Raw genomic sequence first — 25,234 nt, 5'->3', positions numbered from 1 at the left:
AAAAATTTTACTCGCAGATAAAAGTGAACTTTCAAATCCTCTGGACCTTTCAAGGGAACAAACTGCATCATAGATTTTGCAGCCCATCGGTGACTCATACTGTCAGGAAAATGCCTTTTTTTACAAGTAAAGCAATCTAAGTGGTCTGCAATCCAGGATTTCATTTGATTGATTACCTCCTATATATTTAGGCCAAGTCCATCCTTGTTCTGCAAAGAAATACCAAAGTAGAGATGTTCTAAATATTTTAAGTCAGTTGCCAATACAACTTCACCATTTCTTTCAGAAAAAAACTTTCATCACTTCCAAAAAAAAAAAAAAAAAGGACACGCACACATGGCCAAATTTGTGTCTTAGAAAAAGCATCCTTGTGGCAGGCATTCAATTTATCACATACACATACATGATGAACAAGATGGACATATAAGCCACAAAAAACTGTAATTTAACATATATAAGAATAAAAGAAAAGTGTACATGGGACTATGAAGTAATCCAAGATACCTTTCCTTCCTCCCTCTCCCATTGAACAACAAAGGATTTTTCTCTGATTTAGTCTACAAACTTTTCTTTCTCCTAAACATTCTTGTGCTATTTACAGTAATCAAAATGCTGTAATCACATGCTTAAAGACTAATTAAATGACTCTGGAATGGCAGCAACCAACACTCACCATTCCAAATGGAACAAAATTTGTGGCAGCACTATGTCATGCAGGTTTAAGGTGCTCTCTCTCTTGATTCATCAATGATGGTCCTCCCAATGGAAAATCCATCGAGGAAATCACTGTCGGTGTCGATCTGAAGCTCTCTAAACATCGCCATCACCTGAATCATGGTCGGCCTCCGGAGCGGTCGGTCATCCAAGCACTCGCAAGCAATCTTTAGATACTGGTATAGCTCGGCCTCCCCGGACTTGTTCCCCAGCAATTCAGGGTCAAAGATCTCACTACTTCTGTTCTCCTTCACCATCTGCTTAGCCCAACCAACAAGATTGTTGTCACCAAACTCCAATGGGTCTATTGGCTTCTTCCCCGATAGAAGCTCCAAGAGAACCACTCCATAGCTATAGACATCACCCTTGGTGGTGCATCGGAAGCTCTGATAATACTCAGGGGGCACATAGCCTGGTGTTCCTGCAAGGGTGCTTACGCTGAGGTGGGTGTCCAGAGCATTCATAAGTCTTGCCATCCCAAAATCAGACAACCGGGCCTCCAAATTCTCGTCTAACAGAACATTGCTGGACTTCATGTCTCTGTGTATGATGTGAGGAATGCAGCTGTGGTGAAGGAAAGCCAGCCCCCTCGCCGAGCCGATCGCAATCTTCTTCCTCGCTGCCCAATCCAGTCTGGTAGTATCCCCCTTGCCCTTGTCATGAAGAAGAACGTCTAAGCTCCCAAATTTCATGTACTCATAGACTAGAAGCCTCTCGTCGCCGATCTTGCAGTAGCCCAACAGGGGTACGAGGTTCCGGTGCTTGATCTTACCAATGGTCTCCATTTCAGCCATGAATTCCCGGTCCCCCTGGCCTGTGACATGGATCAGCTTCTTGATCGCGACGATGCTCCCATCCCTGAGTCGAGCCTTGTAGACCTCTCCAAACCCACCAGAGCCGATCAAGCTATCAGCACTGAAGCCATTGGTGGCCTCGAGGAGGTGGGCGAATGTTAGCTTCCTCAGAGGCTTCTCGAAGGTGGCCACATTGATGCTGAGAGGCTCGAGAACACCCGACAGCTTCCAGCTTGCAGTCCCGGAGGTCGGGAGGCTTTCGACATAGGAACCTCTCAGCTCCTTGGTCTTTTGGTGCTGCTTCATTTTGTACAGAGCCAGTATGAGTGACAAAATGATGAGCAGAGACAGAGCAATCCCGATCATCATGCTCCCGCCCAACAATCGCCTCCGACCACCCGAATTGGAATGGGGACCACGGTTATCACCGTTAGCCCCGCAAGGGGGCAGAGGGAGCCCACAGAGGCCGGAATTGTTCTCATACCGTGCAGCTGGGAATGTTGTGAGCTGCCCTGATGTTGGGATTGGACCGGTGAGGTTGTTGTTGGAGACATCCAAGTCGCTGAGGAATGTCAGCGTGCCAAGAGCCCCCGGGATGTTACCACTGAGATTGTTGTGGGAGAGGTCGAGTGCTCCGATTATTCGCAGACCTCGGAAGCTCTCCGGTATAATCCCCGTCAGCCGGTTGTGTCCCAAGTTCAGAACCTGGAGATAATCCATGCCCCCCAAGTTCTCCGGTATCGTCCCCGAGAGCAAATTGTAGGAGAGATCAAGGTAGATCATGCTTCCATTGCTCGTGAAAGAGTAGACCGTTGTTCCAGTGTATATCCTTGTAGAGGGACAGGAATGCACCGATGAGAAGTTTGCAAGCCTGTCAGGGCGGATGCTTTCGAACTCGAACAGCGCGCCGGCACCGGGGCAAATGTTCCCACCCTCATTCCTCAAGAATGCGAAGTGTTTGCCGGACACAATGCCAGGGACTATAAGCCCTGTTTGTGAGGCCAGGGCAGGCGGGATGGAGCCAGTTAGTCCATTGCTGTTGAGGTCGAGCCATATGAGACTCTGGCAGCTGCCGAGCTCCGGTGGTATCTCTCCGGAGAGCAAGTTGTCGCCCAATTGGAGGATCGCCAGGTTCTGGAGGTTGCCCATGCCACTGGGGATACTCCCCACGAGGCGGTTGCCGGAGAATGACACCCATATAAGATTCACACACTTGGTGAGAGATGAAGGGATGCTCCCACTGATGATGTTGTAGCTGAGGATTAGTGTCCCCAAGCTCACACTATTTGAACAGAGGTCTTGAGGTATCTCACCGGAGAGATTGTTAGCCCAGATAACCAAGTCGGAGAGATTCGGAAGCGACCATATTTCCGAAGGGATCGGGCCACTCAAGAAATTGAAGCTCAGGTCGATGGTCCGGAGACTAGTACAGTTTCCCAACTCCGGTGGCACCGATCCTCTCAACAAATTGTTGGGCAGCAGGATCCTCTGGAGAGAAGGGAGAGATGAACAGAAACCAGCTGGGATTTCGATATCACCGGCGAACTCATTGGAGCCAAAGTCAACTTCTTCGAGCAATGTACAGTTGGTCAGCGCCAGCAATGGCACCTGACCGGTGATGTTGTTGAAAGGAAGATGGAGACGCTTCAGAGCAGGCAGAGTACCGATCACTTTCTCGACGAAATCACCGGAGAGCTGGTTATTGGCGAGGTCTAGTATCTGAAGAGAAGAGCAGGAGACAAAGGTTGGCGGTAGCCCACCGGTGAGCTTATTCCCGGACAGGTTGAGCTCGACGACAGTCCCACAAATCTGGCCTAGCTCCGGTGGCATTTGCCCTGTAAAACCATTGTTAGCCAGAGATAGGTGCTTCAGATTGGCGAAGTTCCGCCAGAATGTTGGGATTTCATTTACAAAACGATTGCCGGAGAGATCGAGCCTCTCAAGCTGCCAGCAATTCGCCAAGCTCGGCGGCAGGCCGCTGCCGTTTAGGCCATTGTCGGACAAATCGAGCGCCTTGAGTCCACCACAGGTCCCAAATTTGAAGCTTGAGAAATCACCAGAAAGGTTGTTGTTGGAGAGGTCTAATTGCTTCAGCGAGGCCGGCGACTTCGATATGAAGTCCGCCGGAATCTCCCCGGAGATAGTATTGTATGAGAGGTCAAGCACAGTGAGATTAGTGCACGAGGAGACGCCCTTCAGACCCCCGGTGAGCTTGTTGTCGGACAAGTTGAGATAGTTCAGATTGCCGCAGCTCGAAAGCGAGTAGTTGAACAGCCCCTGGTTGGAAATCTGGTTGTGGGACAGATCAAGCACCAGGATGGAAGATCCGAATGGAAAAATGCCGCCAGGGATCAAGTTTCTCGATAGGTTGAGCGAGACCAGGCGCCGGCAAGAGGCCAGGAAGGACCCCGGAATGGTTTCGTTGAAGTGGTTCGACGAAAAGTCCACGGTCTCGAAGCCGCAGGGAAGAGAGGAAGCTCTGCTACTGTAAGAGAGATTGCCGTAGAAGGAATTGCCATGGAGATCGACGTCATGAAGGTCCGGCAACGCCATGAGCTCATCGATGCTGAGCCGGCCAATCAGGCCCATGTTGCTTAGGTTGAGGCCCCGGACCCGGCCGCCGGCCGGCGAGCAGATCACACCAGTCCACGAGCACGGGGCGTCCGAATTCGGATTGTTGGCGCTGCTATTAGCAGTCCAGTTCTGCAAGAAGCCATGGGGATCGAGCTCGACCGACGAAAACTTGAATGAGATCAAAGCGGAGACTTCGTCGGTCGCCGCCATGGAAGAAGGGGAACTACACAAGAGCATCAGTAGGAGGACGAAGAAGGCGAATAGGCTTTCCATGGCTGAAAATAATAAGTGGAAAAGAGCTCAGAAGAAGGGAATAAAAGGCGCTCTTTCACAGCTGCTGCTTTCTTTCTCCTTGGCTACCAAGACTCTCACATCCCGGAGGCCTCCAATGGAAACAGAGAGCTCTGTTGATTCCAAAAAGGAAATTTTTTTTTTATAAACAATCTGATTAGGATGCACCAAAGGATGAAGAGGATCGGATACTTACCAAAGTCTTGATCGACTAGACTCCGAATCTCCGTTGTTGAAGAAGAAAGATCAAATTTTGATACGAGCCCAGTTTTATTGTTTGCCCAAGAAATCAAAATCTACTGACAAAACCCCCGATAAACCAAAATTAAAAAAAAAAAAATCGAATTTTTAGAGGGAAATAGATGGAAAGCCGGCATCTTTGAAGCCACAACAGACCTTTGTGAGCTCTGGGCGGCCATAAAATGAGAATTTTGGAAAGAAACGGGGTGTGGGAACTTTCTAAACCTCTCAAAGAGGGTTTTTGATGGAAGGGTTTGAAGAAGACATGGATTCACAGAGCGTGGATGGAGAAAGACGGGGGAAGAGAGAGAGAGAGAGAGAGAGAGAGGGGAAGGGGAGAAGGTGAGGGAATCCAATAAACCCAGGTGGAAGAAAAGCGAATGGTAGGAATCGAGGGAGGATTTAGTTTTTAATCATGGGGTTTAAGGGGGTTTGTTTGCTTCTTACTTCAATGATCAAAAAGTAAAAAAATGCAGTTTAATTACCATAGATAAAAAATTTTTATTTTTTCAATCGATATCTCAAATACCGAGTCCGGTCAAACTCGGGATTTGATTCTCCCGAGCCCGCCCTTTTGGCCCTCTCTTTCTCGAATATATCCTACGTGCCATTTCACCTCTTTTTTTTCCTTTTTTTCTCATCCTTCACCACGATGAATTTTTAATTGCAAACTTTGTTATTAAGCCCTCACACTATTTAGTATCCGTTGCACCAAAGAACGATCGATTGCACTGTAAATAAATCTTAAAGCACTCCAAACATTTCCATTCTTCCACTCTATGTGGATCTTGAAGCAACCATCGCACGTTCTAATGGTAGATGTGTATGAAGGAAGATAATAAACCCTTCTTTCCAGTGAAAGAAACAATCTTGTTCTTTTGGTGCATCAGTTTCAAATCATAAATCTTATTTTAAGTTAGGACCGATGAGAGAGCATTTTATATTATTATATTCTTTAAGTAGTACAGGGTTGATATATAGATGGATCAGCTTAATATTTTGCAACTGCCATGAAGTTGGAAATTTCTTTGTTGAATTATGGAGAAGGTGGGGGATGCATGACATAAGACTAGATTGTCATTATTATTAGAAGTGTATGATAAGAAACTTTATAGATAAAGGCAACAACCTCGCAAGCAAAAGAGGTGCCACATCTTCTCTCACGGAGAACATCGAACAGTGCGTGGGAAGCTTTGTTATAGCTCTACTTTGGCCTGGGATGCTAAAGGAGAAAAAAAAAAAGCATGAAAGTTCTATCTCGGCTCGTGAACTTGTTTTCACGTACGTGGAATTCCTGTCTCGGTGAGACTCAGACATTTCTCAAATTGGTTCGGTGGTCCCTCTGTGCCTTGTAGGATAATAAAAGATTAAAGGGCATCACTAAATAGATAGTGAATAATAATTAGCCTTGTTAATTATATATAAAGTCCCACAAAATTTCTTCAGCTAAATATGCTGCAACTCTAATTATATTGATCTAATGCTACATTTTCTAAAGTTGATTTTAAAACAAAGCAATTATGAGGCTATACAGACATTATTCTCTAACTATTTTTTTTAAAAAAAATGCAATGAAGAAAACATGAACAATTTAATGCATTATAAATTAAATAGGGCAAACCAATTAGTTTTCTAATTACTCGATAAAATTTTAAAAATAAAAAAAAAAAATCAGTAAATTTCATTTAAAATGCAATGTCAACAAATAAAATACATACACATGAAATCAAGTGGAAAATTATTAAGAGACCACATCCTAGTAATTTCTCATTTGTGTCCCCTATGTTTCTCCATGGTTTCCTTTGAAAAGGTTGCTATAAAAAATGTTTTCTAGAGTTATTCCAGGTGAGCTATTAGAAACTTTGATAAATACCTGCCTTAACCGATAAGCATTGCTTATTGCCTCGGAAAAAAAGACTAGCATGCAATGCTCCACACATAGGTAGAGCTGTGAAGGGATCGGGATTTGGGTTGGACCATGCTGTATCCGCTTCCAAATTTGATAAGAAAAATTGAGCTTAGATGCAGGCTTGGTTCCATGAAAATGAGTACATTTTAGCAGCAATTATGCCTATGGCTAATAGAATACCCTTGTAATAATAGTTTATTTATCTTTTAGCCATAGTTGGGAAACATAGACTAAACAAGGTGGTGAGCCAGATCCTATCAGGTTCAAGTTTGTAACTGGATTGGTTGGATCGGTTTTTACAAATTTTTACTGTTGGACTGCAAAATAGAACCTTGGATCCATGTTGTGATTAGAACCCTCTAAACCACCAAGATATGTATATATCTTATCATTTTTTTTATTGTCATGACTTATTATACCTGTAAAAAATATATCTGTCATTAAATAGCAAGTAGATTTTGATATTCAATAATCAATTCGGTTTTGTAACTTACTATCCAAAACTTAAAAAATTTTTAAATAATTGGATGTCTCATAATATTATTTTGTATTTATGTTGCGATAAAGATTATTCATGTAGAATGTAGAACCATATGATTCATAGAGTGATCTTTAAATTAAAAATTATCAATAGTTATGCTTGTTTTTCCTACATTATATTTTTTATTTTAAATTTTTAATATTCTAAATATAAATCGAAACGAACCAGTTGACTGGGTGGTTGGAACGTTGTCCGGATGACTTGATCCCTTGCTCAGATCACTCTCCAGTTCAAGTTTACTAACTGTGCTTCTTGTAATGGTGTTCTCAAATTTTAGTGACCATTTTAGTCATTACCAATTGTTCATGTTTGGTAGTCCAAAAACCATAACTAATTGCATAATAATTGGGGACCCTTTAGCCATAGTTCAAAAAGATGTCATCAATTGTAAGACAATTAGTAATAATTTAGCAGCACTCAAAAAAGCCATCACTCTTTACAAAATAATTTGTAGCGGTTTAGCAACAATCTTAAAAATCATCACTGATCTTAAGACAATTAGTTAAGGTTTAGCGATGGCTAAATAAATGCTGCTAATTGCAAGAAACTAGTGATATATAGCAATGAACAACAATCTGTTATTTGTTGCAAGATAATCAGTGACGGTTTGACTAACATCCATTTAGAAATCATAACTTATTATAAGATAATTATCAATGATATAATAATAGTTCACAACAAATAGAACTATCAATTTGAGTTGGACCCGTCAGATTGACCCACCCCGTCATGTAAATAGAGCGGATTGGATTGATATTTTAGCAACCCAATTAAAAGCGGATCAAATGACCCATCCTGTTTAGGTCGGCGGATCGGGACGGATTGGGGCGGACTGATCCGTTTCTTTATATATATATATATATATATTTTAAAAGAGATTCTAATATTTTTGAAGAGGTAATTGATGAAGAAGAGGAAGAAGATGAATAATTGAATGATGAGGACCACAATAATGATATGGAGGATAATTTTTTAAAACTTTGATTTATCTCTAAATTAATTTGAAAATTGAAACTTAAAATTTTTGAAGTTTGGATTGTATTAAGTAGTTAGTTTAAGTTGGATAATTTTATTTTATGGCTCTAAGAATTGAGATATGAGATTTTGATAGGTTGATTTGAGCTCAAATTGAATATGAAATTCACTTTATATTACTGTTTATAGATTTTTTTTTTTTTGAATTTTGACAAATTGAACCGTTTAACCCGTGACCCATAGTGGATCGGATCGGATCGGAGTTTTTCTAACCCATCAGTTAAACAGACCAGCTCGCCCGACCCGTTTAGAGGTAGGTCGGGGCGGGTCGGGACGGATCGGTCCGTCTTGACGGTTCTAACAACCAAATATTACTAAAAATATATTTTAATATTTATTACTCAAAGTACATTTTATTGTAGCGAGTGATGTATAATTTCTATTTGAATATGTGTCAATCAAAATGATGATTTTATTTTGAGCAAAAAAAAATCAGGATTCTAGTTCCTTGACATTGTACTTATAACTCTTCATTTGCTATGCTTGTTCAATTTAGTGTTGGACTTCATATTGACTTCATTTCTGGGAGAAGTTTAATGATTTATTGTGGGTACTTAGCTAGGCAAGAGCAATGGATGTAAGTAATTATTATTTTTTCATTATTTAATCATATTGATGCTCCCTCCATGTTTTTAGCTTTGCATTGATTATCTTTTTCCTCAAGAAGACTCCAAGAAAATGCTAGGTGGTCAAGGGGATATGAAATAATTCACTTGTTAGATACTTGCATATACCACCTTATTTATTTTTTAGTAACTCTACAAAGACAATTGGTTTGCCATGTACGCCATGATAAAATTGAGCTTCTTCTACCACTGGCCATTTCTTTCCTTGGTAAGAGTGGATCATGCGAGATAAGCTAAGATACCATATCTCGAGGTTGTACTTCTTCTAATGAATGAACGGGGTGGTCAAGCACATTGTTTTAAAAAGAAAAATAAATTAAATGAAGTACACAAATCTAGCATGCCTTGATAAACCCATTAGTACATGAAATATTTTATAAATTAAATATTTTATAATCAAAGATTTGATTATTAAGCTTGATGTTACTTAATCGAGATACTTTATTATCCTTGGGTTAGACAGCTCATCCTACTATCAGCAACAACCTAATTCAACAAGGAAGTCCAATTGCACAAGATTAATAAAACTAGTTTCCAATCAAATATTGTGCAACGACCAGTCATTTTACATACACCGTTGTAGTGCACAAATTTTTGCATTGAAGCAATGATCCAGACATTGAAAGCAGCTACACCAAATATCGCAATATTGGAAATTTTAGTATACAACCACACCAACAGAACCATGAGATGAATGAATTGATTCAGTACATCAATTTTGTCAGCAATTGTGATGGTGATTATAAATTATATACAACAATCTATATGATACCCAACAACCAAAATTTTATATAAGTAAATAAACAAACACTAACTTTTCGGTTTGATGAACAGTGGCAGTTTTGGGATTAATTGGGAAGAGCGGGGATGAGAAGTTAGGGGACGGGCGGCGATCTTTTGGAGGTGGACACGAATTCCTCGGGAGTGACTCGTGGCTCGAGATGGGCATAAGATTCCTCCACGGGCGACCAAAATTAATCGCTAGAAGGCGACGGAATCCACGGAAATAAACCGCCGATTTTGGGCCGTCCGCTTTCGTCCAAGAGTGCTCGTCTTCTCCCCCACTGGATCCTTGGCCCCTACGGTACACGAGCGGCCCTAATTTGAATTTTTATTATTCCTAAAATACCCTTAACATCATTCCTAATGCCTCATTCGTTTTTGATTGGCCAGCAAAATTATTAGCTACGCTATATGCATCACGTGAACACAACTAATAATAATAGCTGAATCCTATGACCTCTATTGATCAAGTACAATACATCAACATATGAAACAGAGCTCGTGTACATTGTAAGATTGGTGCATGTAGTGTTACTAATTTTTTCTAGCATGAAGAATTTACCATGCATTTAATGTGACCTCTTTAGAGAATTATTGCTTATTAGTATTTTGTATTTATAGCCTTTTTATTTTTTTGACAAATTTGTATCATTTTTTATTTATATATTTTTTTGATAAACTTGCAACACATTGCATCACTAGTCTGGTAATCAAACGCTAACATATAAATGCATCCCAATTTTAGTATATTAATATTTTATTGTTATTATTATTATTATTATTATTATTATTATTTTTTTTTTTAGCGGTGGGGTGAAGAGTTCCATCATCCTTCCTTGGTAGGTGAATGCGATTATACAGCCTTCCAGATTGTGTTATCTTCCAGATCTCCAAAATGTAGGCAATCGGGGGCGTTTTGGGTATTACAAAAAAATAGGCTCGGACGGTACGGTCGTGTCGGACCGAGCCGCACGGGCGCGTACCCACCGGAGCGGCGGTGTCCTGGCCCCTTAACGAACCTGTCAGGTGCACACGTGTCGGTCCCACCTTCACTCCTGCGCCCTCTGTTTTACTTCCCTCCACCCCACCGCACGGGTGCTTGTGAAAGCCTCCTCACAACTAACCGGGAAAAAAAAAAAACAAGTCTTCACTCCAACTTTCTTTTAATTAATACCCCCATGGATCGCCAATTATGAATCCAAGACAAACAAATAGAACCTATCTTTTATGCATGATTGTGTGATCTCATTAAGCTACTCGAACACTCCTCACAGGCATCACATCTTCGGGGTCTTCGATTTGACCCGTCCCGCACCTACTATGATGTACAAAATATATATATATATATATATATATATATATATATATATATATATATATATATATATATATATATATATATATATATATATATATATAGTGATAATGACAATAATTTATTTTTTTTTGTCACCATCCAGGAGCGCGATCAATGGCAACAAACACCAATTTCTGGGTGCATAACTGGATATGAAATGATATGTTATTCCCATGAATTTTTCTTAATATATTCATTCCAAATTTGTTCTACATATCATTAAGAATACTTGCTTAAGCACTCAGCACAATAATTTCCTTGGCCTTAACGACTACATAAATTAAAATTTTTTTAAATAAATTCAAGTTTTTCAAACAAGTGTTGATCTATTTTGAGATTGCAACTATAGTGTTCGAACAGTGAAAACAGCATGATCAAAGATAAAGGCGGGCTCCAACTCGTCGATTATAGAATTCTCAAAAAATAAAAAAAAGAGAGAGAAAAAAAAAGTCATTATTTCACATGTGAGGATGCCCGTGCGTGCAAGGCCCTGCAGGTGTTTCTTACACGTGTCAAGCCATCCCGATTGGCGGAATACAAATGGGTGTGGGAGGTGTGCCTTTGATCCTCCCCTTCATCTTCCTAAACCCTAGCATTATTTAAACCAATTGGTGTCACTTTGATCCATGGATTTGTTTTGGCGAGGCAGTCAGGGCTCTGGTGATGGGATGATTCCTTGATATAGAAGAGTTTTCGTGCTATGTGTCACTTCCATCACATACTTTAATGAATAATTATATACATGAGGGGGCTTTCCCAATGCAGATGCACACATATCATACCACCATGAGCATGGTGCATGAATGCAATTGCATGGGTCTCAACTTTGAAAGGTTCCTTCCTCTTTCCTATATGACTTTTTCGTGGACACATTGGGCATGGTTGGAGTGGGGGGGTGTGTGGTTGGCATGAATGTTGGTGCTCCTTGTGACATTTCTATCAAAATAAATGAATTTAGGGCATGAATGTTTGAGCTTTTGCTTGAATGAGTTTAGGGCATGGATCCCCTTTTTCCAATTTTACCCATTAAAATAAGTGAATAAAACCAAATGATCTTGTAATTTGTGTATCTTGAAACAGGCTTCTAAAATTAATATTTTTTAATCCTATCCTGCTCTCATAGTATTAGCCAGGCATTTAAGTTTTCCATGGTTGGCTCTCATGGCTATAATAGGGATAGAAAAAAGAGGAGTAGCCTTGAACCTTTTCCTCCATTCTACTCCTTGATTACCCTATATTTTACATTTTTTTTTCACTGCGATACAAACGAACACTAGTTTGCTTTTCCTATTCCTTAAATCTGAACCATAATCTTCCTCCCTTTTTAATAAAAGATACTTTCATGTCATTGAGGTCATCTCTTTGGTCCACTGAAGACAAACACAAGAGATACGGTTTAACAAAAAAAAAAAAAATTCTGAAAAACTGAGGCAATAATCTGCAAAGATTAAACAATCTGCAAGTTTTAATGACCTGCAAAAGCTTGAAGTAAGTTGTTAACTCGTTCATTTTTAATCCATTTCTCTTCAGAGCAGGAAAGAAAACTCTAATACATTCTCTGAAATGTTGAATGACATCTTCAATGACAATATTTTATCATAGAAGCAAATATGGTATGATACCATAGCCTAGTTGTATTGAACTTCATCAACTAGTCAAACTATGAATTGTAAGGCATTTCACCTTGGTGATTGGGAGTTTTGCTAGGGCTCTGTCTATATTGAGGTTTAATGAGTGGACAAAGACTCAAATCTTATTTACTTTACCCCATAAAATTTCCTTATAAAATCAAAAGCTGAATTACATAAAGTCAGATTTGAGTCCAAAATTTGGACTTCTATGAAGTTTGTGATGCATGAGTGGGGTGTAAGTAGACCCCACAGAGAAGTAGGTAGCCTGTTTCACAAAAGTTAGGTGTGGGCATTATTTTCCCACATCCTAATTTAACGTGTGTTGACCCAATTTGCAATATACAAGCGATGTAGATCTTTTGAGATAATTCCTAAAATTTGAAGTCGCACAGAAACTATGTACTTTTAACTTGACTCAACCTTCAAGTAAACTAGAGTTGGATGAGAACTTACCTTTACTCCATTTCAACATACTAGATCTTTGATTTTGTCCTAGTCCTACTGTAATGCACATGCTGTTGCTTAGAAGGTATTCTTTTAGCAAAATATATTGAAAGAGATTATTAGAGATTGAATAAATACTCCAGATGTCAAGAAAACAACAAATGAGACCCTGCCAATCACAAGTTTAGAACATAGAAATAACTAGAAATCTAACTACCTAAATACATTCAAATGATTGTTATCTACGGTTCAGAGACCAACAATGTCCAGATAGCTAAGATTAATATTTAGGAGGTGAAGGTGATGTTAGCACTTTGAAGCCCCTCGGTTTGTAGGTGAGTGGAGTGCAACTGATGCAAAGACTAAGTCTTGGTGTAAATGGTTAGGAGTACCAACACTCACCATATGCTAAAATTTATAGGAATGCCTAAGTTATCTTTTTGCATTGTTTAGTCTCCTATTTGTCGTATATAGTGCTCCAAACTTGTTGATATTGGATGAGATTAATGAATTGATTAATGTACATTTTCTTACATGACCTGTCGATGTTGAACTGTACTGATAAAGTTGATTGACTCGATCAAAAATGATTTAGCAATCGCAATGAAAAATTTTTGGCTTGTGGCCGTCCAGTGATCGATGTGAGCTTTGGTCATGGCCGGTAGAAAAGAATGATAAGATCTAAATATTTTATACCAGTCCTACTCCCATTCTCTCTTGAGAATAAATTTTCAGGTATAATGATCGATACTTTATGCTAAACTAAACTTATACTAAACACTTTACATCTTTACTTTAACTGGTAGACGTATGAAAGAGCACCCTTGGGATGACCAACTTTCTCATGCAAGCAACTTGGTTACATCACCTAATAGAATACCTTGCTCGCAAAAAGTTCACAAATTAGTAAGCATATAGTAGCGTGACAAATTGAAAGTGTCTCAAAGTATTCCCTAGCTATTGTGGCTGCCAAGTGGACATATGGTCACAAGCATTCTAGAAACATGTAGGAAACGCAGAGGAAAACCCTAGGAAAATTGTACCATCGTTTTGTTCCACAAGAGAGAGAGAGAGAGAGTAGTTTTTCCACCCAATATTCAACCATGGTTATCAATGTAATCCTTGCATAGGATTAGTCTGGGAAACTCCATTGAAGAAACGAGTATATGGAAATCATGACTTGGTGGATATGGTCAACGTCTTTTTCTCAGGAAAAAAAAAAAAGAAGAAATCACTTCATGTACCCATGGTTACAAAGTAGATACCAATGATCCTTGTTCTAGTTTCACATGAGTTGCAGTAGACTAGTGCATCACACCCTAGGGTTCGCACACCTACAAGTACCTGATGAATGCTATCATTGAAAACGAGCATGGCCCAGCTAATGCATCAAATGACTAGACTTAAAGGCTGCTTTTTTTTCTGAGTGAATAAGATTGCTAATGGGCTATATGTTCCAACTTAATTCATATGAAGACAACATTTGAAATTTTTTAAAATGTTACCCAAACTTTTGAAACTCGAAAGATTGTCGGCATGCACCATCACTAGCATGTTCCTGGCCTCATTACACCTCCTACTCCTAGTCATTAACTACTCTGAAGGAGTGATAACCTAATAATCATAACGTACGTCCTCCCCTCCAAATAAACTTATAGTTTTTTTTTTTGAAAATTGAGAGGTGTTCTATAATTATTGTTGGTCTGTCTATCAATTTCTCTGGAGGAAAAAGAACACCTCATTGGAAGATCACTTAAAATGCATGAGAAACTATAGGAAATTACCAGGAAATCTCGTATGAAGTAAAAGATTTTGCATTGGACCTTTCCCTGTTCCTTTTGTTGCTTTCCAAGAAGTTGTTACTCCCGTTCTCATCCGTAGCACCCTTTAAGACACACGTGACGCAAGGTAAATACTACAGCTCTTGGCTATGAAGGACTTCAGAGTATATGCACCCTTATTCTATGAGGACAGGTGCACAAGGTCAAAAAGGCCTGCTTAAGGTCCACTGTAGCCCATTTACTAGGTGGGTCCTAGATTGGAAAGTCCATGAAATAATGGGTCCCATGCGTTTCTTTGCCTTGGAAAGTCCATTGGCACGCCCAAAGGGCACGCTTAGATTTCAAAAGATTGATGCTTTTACGTCCCTTTCTCTCTTTCTATTTAGCCGCAAAACTTTTTCAAGTTTCTCTTGCTTACACAAAGATACGTGAACATAATACTATTATTTGAAGACCTCTTATGGATTCAAGTTCGACGGCGTTTATGGCCTAATCTATGTTCTGTATCTGAACCTGTACCTTGGGTTTGAATCCTTCGGTCGGGTGAAGTAACGACCAAAAGCTCAAACTATAACTAAATAGACCCAATGAAATAATTGAAATGGCCGCCACAGCTTGTAAGAAATCTTGGTTCCAGCAATGTCCAATTAAAGGCATGTTTGGTTGACAGGAGTTAGACTTTGAAATAGAGATGGGAAATAATTCTCTTGTAACATTTATCATATCTAATATATAGTAGGATGGAGTAGAGAGAATAAAATGGCAGCAAACACAACATAAACATGGACCTTATAAGTTTGATATTAAGATAAAGATATTGGAGAAGTAATGCTTTGTGTCACCAATAATTAATTTTCTAGTCAGTTCCAATGTAGCCGAACCGATAGGTGCAGCGCTCGGTTCACAAGTAGAGCTGATCATGGGCCAAGTCTGGGTGCACAAATATTAAATTGTAAATAGGCTTGGGCCGAAGCCTGATGTCTGGCCTATGATCAGCTCTATTCACAAGGTGCCCGTCAACTTATGACAAAGGGGGATGAAATATTAACATTAGCAGGAGCAAGTGAAAAAGTAACTGAAAAGTGACACATCGAGCCATTTTTTTTTTTCATATTTAATAGATTATGGGCTTTCAAGATGATTGAGTTTGGGCTTAAGTTGGCCTTTGGAGTGAACCTGAGCCTAAATGAATCATAAAGATCAGAATGAGGTCGACCCAGAACAGTGAAAATGGTTGCAGTTCATTTATAAGGTCCTAGATTTAAGAACTGGTTCCCTATTTTTGTATTTTTTTCCCCCTTAAATTACAATTTCTGACGCTCAAATAGAATGGTTTCAAAGTTGTTAATGCTATAGTTAATAAAGTTGCTAGAGGAACCATCACCTTCCTACTCCAAAATCATGAAATATGTCACGAACTATCCCGATCTTTGTCACACAATTTAGGTGTGTCATCAAAATTTAGTCTGATACTCAGCTCATCATCAAGAATTATTATTATTTTTTATTTCCAGTATGTGTGTGTGTGTATTCTCTTTTATTTTGTTATATTTGAGTCTTTTGGATAATATGGGTTTCTTAGGCAATTGGAGCTCTATTGGATTGTAGACAAGGCAGGCCCATGCCCATCACCTTGGCCCATAGATCAAAATACCAGCGGTGGTGGTGCGCCAAGTTCTAAATGCATGACTTTAGGCGTGATTTTTTAGGTCTACCTTTTTTTACCTTTTAAAGCAAGCAACCTTAGCTTCCCAAAGGACTATATTTTGTTGCTACGGACTTCTTTTTGCATACCATTTGCTATGCCTTTTAATGACAAAAACCTCATGAGTTTTTCTTTTGAGCAGACCGTAGTCGAACTGCATCTTTTAATGATAGAACACCACCACATAATTGGCATGGACTTGAAGATAGGCATTGCCAAATAGCATTGGGACTGGAAGAAGACTGCTTTATATACGAGTGACAATATATTGGACAGTGTCTAGTTAAGAGAAGTTGGGCTCCGAAATGGAAATATAAATGAGTGACTTTTCTTTAAGGAAATAAAAATTATGGCCCAACCTCTCAAAATCTAATTTCTATACTTCCTTAGCATTCAACTTCCATTCGAATTCTGATTAAAAACCAAACAGATTGGGAGATATGATTATTTTCGATTTCTATTTCAATTTCAAATACATTTTGAGAGTAATACAATCTCTAGAGAACTAAAATAGCAACTAAGGTAAATTTATATTCGCCGCCTCACCAGTGGCAAAAGATTTCTAATTTATTTTTTTAGATACCTTCGCTTACCCTAGATTTAGCAAATTTGTCTACAAGCATATACTTTTCTTTTTAATAACATATTTTATAACAAACAGTTCAATTATGACTTGGTATCTCTGGCCATCAATTTTGACTAGACCTTGATTTTATACCAACCCATATCAAAGATCAAATGTACATTCAACCAAAGCATATATTCTACAATAAGTTAGTCCAGCTAACTCTTGACATGATGATACATTGAAGTCAAGTTTCAACAGAAGAATCTTATTCAATATCTTGATTCCAGGAGCTCCTCCATTCCTCTGCCTCGCCCTCGTCACTGTTTACGATTTCAAGGTACTCCAATGCACGTTAGAGGATGCCTATTGGATGGTTGCGAACAATTTGGCTGCCGATACCCTTCCAAAGCTTCTAATCTCACGGACTTGGACCACACGATTAGGCCCCAAGATGAGTACCGAAAAAGGAAGGTTCCCCATCCGTTTCCCGAAATCGCAGATGCTTTTTTTTTTTTTTTTTGTCACCGAATACTTTTTCGACCAGTTGGGTTTTGGCTATTTAAATGCTTTTGGCTCTCAGACTACCGCCTCTACCTCATCCCTTCCCCCTCCCCCAAATGGGCACAAAAAACAACAACAAACTTTGATGGTTTTGTATTTCGGATCACAGGAATTCCGGATAGACCCCATCGTTTGCTCTTCGTTGGTCGGTTTGCTATTCCGAGGTATGTCTCAAAATCGCGACTTCCCCGTGCTGAATGCAGCGGGGTTTGTTCCTGCAGCTCCACTGTCTGATGTTTTGCCTACGAAAATCGCTTCCTGATGTTAATTGTGATTTCTTTTTGTTATCGTCGGATCTTGTGCGGGATCCTATGCCCATGTTTTTACGTTATATCATGTTTTCTGAATTTCCAAGTGCGGATTAAAATTGCAATTTCAGATGGATTTGTGATAAAATGGAGAACATTAGCACCTTTACTGTTTTGTTCATGTTCTAATTAATGACATCCTTGCGCTTGGGACAATGAGACAGCTAGTGAGTTTAATGTTCTGATGATAATTGCCGCAACATGAATCGGTTGTCATGCTATTCTTCTTGCATGCGATGATTTTTCTTCTGGAAACCCTGAATAAAAATTTTTATTTTTTACTTTTATTTATTATTAAAAAAAAAAAGAAAAAAGAGAAGAAGATAGAGCCAAAGGGTCTCTTTGAAACACAGAATATTTAATTATCTTCAACATATTTGTATGAAAATGAGTATTCTTCTTGGACTACAGCTATTTTGTTCTTTTATTTCCTTGATATGCTGTTTTGAATTCAGATTCTCAACTATATCATAAAAGACAAAGTTCCATGATTGTATTTGACCCTTCTCCCCTGCAGATGGCTTCTTCAGCAACTGCTGAACTTTGCGATGCGAACCCATCCCTTCTTTCAGAAGGGGAACTGCGAGTTCTTCCGCCAATCTTCCAAATCTATGGCCAATGCCGAGCCTTCTCCGGCCCCATCGTCACGCTCAAGGTGTTCGAGGACAACGTGTTGGTCAGGGAAATACTCGAGAATCCGGGGGATGGAAGGGTTTTAGTTGTGGATGGCGGGGGGAGTACGAGATGCGCCCTGGTCGGAGGGAACCTGGGATTGCTGGCCCAGAATATGGGTTGGGCTGGTATCCTTGTGAATGGTTGCATCAGAGATGTTGATGAGATCAACGGCTGTGGCATTGGAGTTAGAGCTTTGGGGTCCAATCCCATAAAATCAAACAAGAAGGGGCTTGGTGAGAAGCACGTGCCGGTCAACATTGGTGATACGGTAATCCATGAAGGAGAGTGGCTATATGCTGATAGAGATGGCATCCTCATTTCCAAGTCAGAGTTGTCCGTGTGACTACTACTACTGTGGCTCAACCAAATCAAAGGTATCCCTAATAAGAACAATTTGTTCACTTTCTTTATTGCGCCAAGAATATTGAGTGAGACTGCAAGGGCGATTTATCCATTGTTGTCGTGATTCCAAAGTGTAGTGACTCAAAAGTGAAGATTGTGTTCTTGAGATGCAGGAAACCTTAAATTTTGTCTCATGAAACATATTCCCAATCTTCATATTGTGTACATGATGACTTATATTCAGGGACCGTTTTCCGGTGCTTGTCTGTGAGATTCTTCTACTTGAACCTGCATAAAACTCCACTCGTGGCTCATGCTATAGGTCTTTGATTGTACGGACAGCAGCTGGCATGCTGCAGGATGGTTTATGAAGCAGCCACGTTACTCAATTCAAGAATGGAGCCACGAAGGTAGGAGGGGTGGCAGGAAGGACAAAAGCAAGGTCGGTCCTGATATTTTTTAGACCTAGGGCTAAATAAAAAAATGGACCTTCTCTATTAAAAATTAACATACTTTAAATATTAATTATCATTAAAAAATTAATCTACGTGCAATAATTTTCTATAGATATATTCGTTAAGTAATGTATAAAATTTATCATTAATCTATTTAATTATTTTTTTTATTATAATATTGTAGAAAGTCATCTTTACACCTTATTGGAACATCAAGGTCTAAGCTTGGGGCGGTCGTTCAGTTTGATTTGCCCCAGGGCCGTCTCTGGACAAAGGAAACCATTTGGAATGTTTTTGGAGTGTACAGGAGATAGACATGGTGAGGATGCAGCGCTGGCTCTAGTGCAAAAGAATTTAACAGCGTTGACGCAAATGAATTATTAAATTTTGATGGATTATGCATGGGTCTATAAAGCTGTTATAGTATCTGGATAGGACGATGCTCCCGAGTATTTAAAGGGCCTCGAATAGAAGGTCAATGGGCCAATTTATTGCATCACCGTTCAAGCTATTCCGCTTCTAGTGCAGGGGCTGCATCTTTCGCATGAAAGAATGATGGACCTTCTTTCATGACATTGACCATTGGATCACCTTTTGCGCAGATGTCAAAGCTGCTCCATTTCCAAACTTAAAACAGGTCCTGAGCTAGCACGATCATTCGGATTTGTTGTCGTTAGCTATATTTTTTATCCAAAAAATCCATGTAATAAACCGCAACTATCACGTCAGGAGGTGAATTAGTAGGCATTCTGCCGTTTAGAGCTCTGTGATCCCCAGAATTCATGCCCAGAAGGTATCTGAAACAATATGGGCCGGCAGGAACTTTCTTGCTAAGCGAAATTCTTTGTGCACCACAGATGGTGTAGAAAATCTGATGTGGAGTGCACTATCTCGTCGATTGATCTATTTAGTCAATACTTTTCAATGTGCATTTAATATCAGTATGTCAATTTTTTCGTTTAAAAATTTTGTATGATGAAAATATCTTCATCCTTTAAAAAAAATATGACATCCTGTGACGATATTATGATATTTTATATTCATAATATGTCTAAAATATCATAATTTTTTTTAAAAATAAAAATATTTTCATTATTCAAAATTTTCAAATGAAAAAAATCGATCTACAAGCACTAAATACGCGTTAGAAAGTGGTTAGACAAAAATACTTCTCTCATATTATGATATCTTGGGCCATATTATGATATTTTGGACTATATTACGCCACAGAATGTCATAATTTTTTTCAAAAGATAAAGATATTTTCGTCATACAAAATTTTTAAACGAAAAAGCTGATCTGCAGGCATTAAATACGCGTTGAAAAGTGACTACGTGGATCAATCGGATGAGGTGGTGCACTTCATATTGGATTTTCTATACCACCCACTAAGGGTGAGCAAAAATCGATCCTGAACCAATCAAACTAGTGAAACCGAACCAAACCTGCGGTTTGGTTTGGTTTAAAATTTTATTTAGTTTGGTTTGGTTAGTTTTTGACGCATAAAAAATAGATTTAGATTGGTTCATTTTTGTTAGTAAATAAAATCGTTCTCAAACCAAACCGAATCGATTTTAATAAAATAACTTTATTTTGATTAGATTGTTTTATATTAGAGTATTAATATATTAAAAAAAATTTTAAATTTATGGTATTGTTTATCAATTTGATTTTGTGTTGATTAGCCTTAAATCATAAATAACTTACTTACTAAATTGTTTATTTTTTTTGTAATGTGTTGGAGTTTTTTATCTTAATCCTTAATGATGGTGTTTGTTTAAAAATTTTATTTTATTGAGTGATAATATCTTATGTCAATTTAAATTATTTTATTTGATAATTTTTTTTGATGATGCTCTTATATGAAAAAGAAAATAAATCTTCATGAATCACAAAAAATAATAATAATAATATAAATCGGTAAACTAAATCAAACCAGACCGTTTAAATCATATTGGTTTAGTTTGGTTTCAATCTTCTATTGGACTGATTTTATTTTTAAAAATACCAAACTGTTTAGGACTGGTTCGATTTAGATTTGAGCATAAAATCGGTCCAAATTGAACTATGCTCACATCTACCACCCGCAATGCACAAAGAATTTCTCTTTTTGCTGAATTAACCTTACCATGAACCAGCCCGTATTTGAGATGTATTAAGAACTCCAACGCGACCGTGAGTAATTTTTTTTATTATTTTTTTAATCAAGGGGCAAAAGCAGTGTCAACATGCAAATAAGCTAAGGCCTAGCAAATAATTATCCAAAACTATCAAGAGTGAAAGTGGGCAGGACAATATCCATCCAGATCCATTTTTACATCCAAATCTATTCATATATGAATAAAAATCTAAACATCCGATTATCAAAAAAAATGGATATAGATATGGATGGACAATCTATCGATTTATATCCAAATATTCAATTTCATTTGTCACCATATTTAATTTTATATAACATTTATAAAGTTTTAATGAAAATATATAATCATATTAACATATTATCATTCACTTGTTAATATTTTTGATTGTGATTATCAAATTTAATTATCTGACTTATATCTATATTTATATTTATATTTTTAATATCTAATTTATATTTATATGATTATATTTTTTTATAATAAAATGAATATAAATTTTTATATTTAACTAACATGTAAATCTACATCACCTGTATTTATCAAACTGGCATCAGCCTCAGGGTCGTTAACAAACAAACCGGCTCAGGCTCGACTCGAGCTCAGCTCATTAAAAGCTCGGCTCAAGGTCAGTTAAGCCAAATCCGAATCCGAATCCGAGCCAAGACTCGTTTAGGTTTAATGGATCAAACTCGGACCGATAAGATTGAGACTCGGCTCGGCTCAGCTCGGCGGCTCGATAGCAAAATGACGTCGTTTTGTCAATCCTAAAATCCTCAACATCCTCCCTTTCTGATTTCAACCCGTAGCGGCCAGCGGTTGCCTCCTGTCTCTGCCTTCTCTTCCCTCTGCCTCCCTTCTCATTTTCAGCCAGCAGCTCCTCAACCCACCCTCCACCGCACCGTCGCCTGTCCCAACTGTGCCGCCATGGTCCCATTCCCTCCCTTTGCCCATGATCTGTCCCTGCTTCCCTTCTCGTCTGGTATACTTCCCCCTCCCCTTGTATATTATCATCGAATCCTCATGCCATCACCCATCCCAGCTACGCCACCACCGTCGCCTTCGTCTAGCACCGTCCCTGCTTCCCCTCTCCTTGTCGATCTCCGTTGCTCAAGCCTCCCAAGGAGCCATTTTTTCGGTGCTACAAGTTCCTTTGGCCTCTCCTCTTGACATCAACCTTGCTGTTGGTGGTAATAGTATTTGGATTTTTTTTTTTTTTTGACTTTATGCATTTTCATCTTCTTTTGGCTTGTGGGTATTGCATGTAGGAAGAAATTGCATTGTTGCTAGAATGAGTTATTGGATATTGTTCTTAATACTCATTTGGTTGTTTGGACTTGGGAGACCCGGGGAGAACGGGGTTTAGGATTTTACCGCCCAGTTACAACTTACAAGACCAGGTTGATTGACTAAATTTGTGAAAGTATCTTGTTTGATAGTGTTTCTTTCTGGCTAATGGGTTTTTACTAGTATGAGCTAGAAATTTCAGTGTTGTATTTCCCACCATTTTGAAGCTGAGGTTATCCTTCTTGAAGCCTTTTCTTCTATGAATCTAACTGTTAATTTTAGGCTACGGTATCCCTTTGCTTCGTATGCAGAATCTTATGGTAATGTGTTCTCTATTTTTGCGTTCCTATTGTCTCTCAGCTATGCGGACAGCACAGACAATATTCTTGAAGGCCTCTAAAAATCACCTTCAATTGAATAAAAGGAATGGGACGAAAATATTCTGTTTTCTAAAATGTTAGTCAGTTTATTTGAACCGTGTTTGCCTGGAGCATATGAATAGTATAAAAAGATTTCTATGTTATACGGTAAATTTTTTTTGTATTTGTTTTCCAGGGATGTCATCTCTTATTGATGATTTGTTGGGTAGTGTTCCATTTAATTCATTCGAGGACTCTTATGATGGTAATGATGGTGTGGATACATCCAATTTACCCCATGATAGTATAGCTTATGATGAAGTATGTTGTAACGAAGAGGATGCTAGGAGGTAAAACAGATGGGGAGGGACCTGAGTCTGACAATCCGATTGGAAAAAAGACTAAGAAGAAAAGATCCGATGTGTGGAAGGACTACAAAGTGATAGAGTTGCCTGATAAGTCTTTGAAGGCATAGTGTGTTCATTGTAAATCAAAGCTTTCTCCCTCTATTGGTGGACCTACCTCTCATTTGAGTAGACATTTGAAGAGGTGTATGCAACATGCCATTGCAAATAGAGCTGGAAGTAAAAAGCAGAAAATTTTGAACTTCCAGATGGCTTCTTCTTCGGTTGAGGTTTCAAGTGCATTTGGTTTATGCATGATAAATGGTAAGTATGACCATGCCAAAATGAGAGACGCTATAGCCAAGTGGGTGATGATAAATGAACATTCTTTTATCATTGCTGACGAGGATGGCTTTAATTTGATAATGAAGGTTTCAAACCCACATTATCAGGCGATAAGTCGCCATACTGTGAAGAAAGACTGCGTGCTAATATATGAGAATGAGAAAAAGAAATTGAAGAACTTGTTGAGGACTATCAACAAAATTAGTTTGGCAACAGACTTGTGGAGGTCTAAGGCCCAAAAGATTGGATATATGGTTGTCACTGCTCATTTTATAGATCAGAATTGGAAGTTGTAGAAAAGAGTCCTTAGCTTTGTTCACATACCTCCTCCTCATCATGGCATAAGCATTGCAGATTGCTTACACAAGTGCGTGAAGGAATGGGGAATTGAGAAAAAATTCTTCTCAATATCAGTTGACAATGCTTTTGCTAATGACACAGCGATTGGGTTGTTGAAGGATATGTTTTCTAGAGCTAGTCTTATGGTAGCTCAGGAAAAGTTGCTTCATGTGCGACGTTGCGCCCACATCTTTAATCTTTTGATTCAAGACGGTCTTTCTTTGATACAGAAAGTCATTGAAAATGTCCGTGATAGTGTGACTTATCTGAATCAAAGTGAAAGTAAATAGGTGACTTTTCGTAAGATAGCACAGCAGCTATAAATACCTGATCGAAAGCTTATTTTGGATTCTAAAACTCGTTGGAAATCTGCATATGAGATGTTATCTATAGCTGTCAAGTTTAGGGATGTCTTCCTTAGATTTCAAGAGAGAGATTCTGGTTATTTATGTTGCCCAAGTGATGGTGATTTGGATAGAGTTGCAGCTATTAGTAGCATTCTTGAACCTGTTGTTGATGCTACCAAAATCATCTCAGGTAGTGACGATCCTATAGCTAATTTATTTCTGACTGAAGTTTCTCAGGTGAAAGAAGTACTGGATGGCAAAGTCGATGATAAAAATGATTTCATTAGAAACATGGTCCATGCCATAAAAGAAAAGTTTGATAGATATTGGGGGGAGTGTAATTTAGTGATGGCTATAGCTGCAATTTTAGATCCTAGAGCCAAAAAGGTTTTTATGGAGTATAGGGTCCCTCAATTATATTTTAGTGAAGATATTCAACAGAGAATTTAGTGGAGAGAGCTTTGAAAGAAATTTTTAATGAGTATGCACAATGATATGGTGCTTCACCTAGTTTGCAAATAAGTGGTGAAGTTAGTGCTTAAGATGTATCTTCTTCCACCCGAATGGCTTCCTCTTATGCAAAAGATTTTCAGCGGGTGACACAATTTGTTAAGTCACGTGTATCCACTCAAGTCAATAAATCTGAATTGGATGTGTTTTTAGACGAACAGTTGTATGTATGTGAAGAAGATTCTAGTTCATTGTGTATTAAACTAGTGGAAGGCAAATCAGTTTCAATAT

General features: G+C 38.7%; 2 protein-coding genes across 4 annotated transcripts; one reads left to right on the top strand and one right to left on the bottom strand.

Annotated features, from left to right (window-relative positions):
• Positions 1-426: 426 nt before the first annotated feature.
• LOC105039514 (brassinosteroid LRR receptor kinase BRL1) lies at positions 427-4,993 on the bottom strand. 3 transcript variants are annotated; one of them, XM_073246650.1, is made up of 3 exons: positions 4,770-4,993; positions 4,570-4,669; positions 427-4,486 (listed from the first exon to the last, which is right to left on the bottom strand). In XM_073246650.1, the coding sequence occupies exon 3, from the start codon at positions 4,353-4,355 to the stop codon at positions 720-722; it is 3,636 nt and encodes a 1,211-aa protein (XP_073102751.1). In that variant the 5' UTR covers positions 4,356-4,486; positions 4,570-4,669; positions 4,770-4,993; the 3' UTR covers positions 427-719. The 3 variants fall into 3 exon arrangements, with proteins under 3 accessions (XP_073102751.1, XP_073102754.1, XP_010913986.1); XM_073246653.1 differs by having other exon boundaries at positions 427-4,357; XM_010915684.4 differs by having other exon boundaries at positions 4,570-4,993.
• Positions 4,994-17,578: 12,585 nt separating this feature from the next.
• Positions 17,579-19,150, top strand: LOC105039513 (putative 4-hydroxy-4-methyl-2-oxoglutarate aldolase 3). Its single transcript, XM_010915683.4, has 2 exons — positions 17,579-17,718; positions 18,380-19,150. The coding sequence occupies exon 2, from the start codon at positions 18,380-18,382 to the stop codon at positions 18,878-18,880; it is 501 nt and encodes a 166-aa protein (XP_010913985.1). The 5' UTR covers positions 17,579-17,718; the 3' UTR covers positions 18,881-19,150.
• The last annotated feature ends 6,084 nt before the right edge of the window (positions 19,151-25,234 follow it).

This window comes from Elaeis guineensis, chromosome 1 (assembly GCF_000442705.2).
Source record: "Elaeis guineensis isolate ETL-2024a chromosome 1, EG11, whole genome shotgun sequence".
Classification (NCBI taxonomy): domain Eukaryota; kingdom Viridiplantae; phylum Streptophyta; class Magnoliopsida; order Arecales; family Arecaceae; genus Elaeis; species Elaeis guineensis.
The sequence above is the reverse complement of the archived record's forward strand: the minus strand, read 5'-3'. Positions and strand labels throughout refer to the sequence as shown.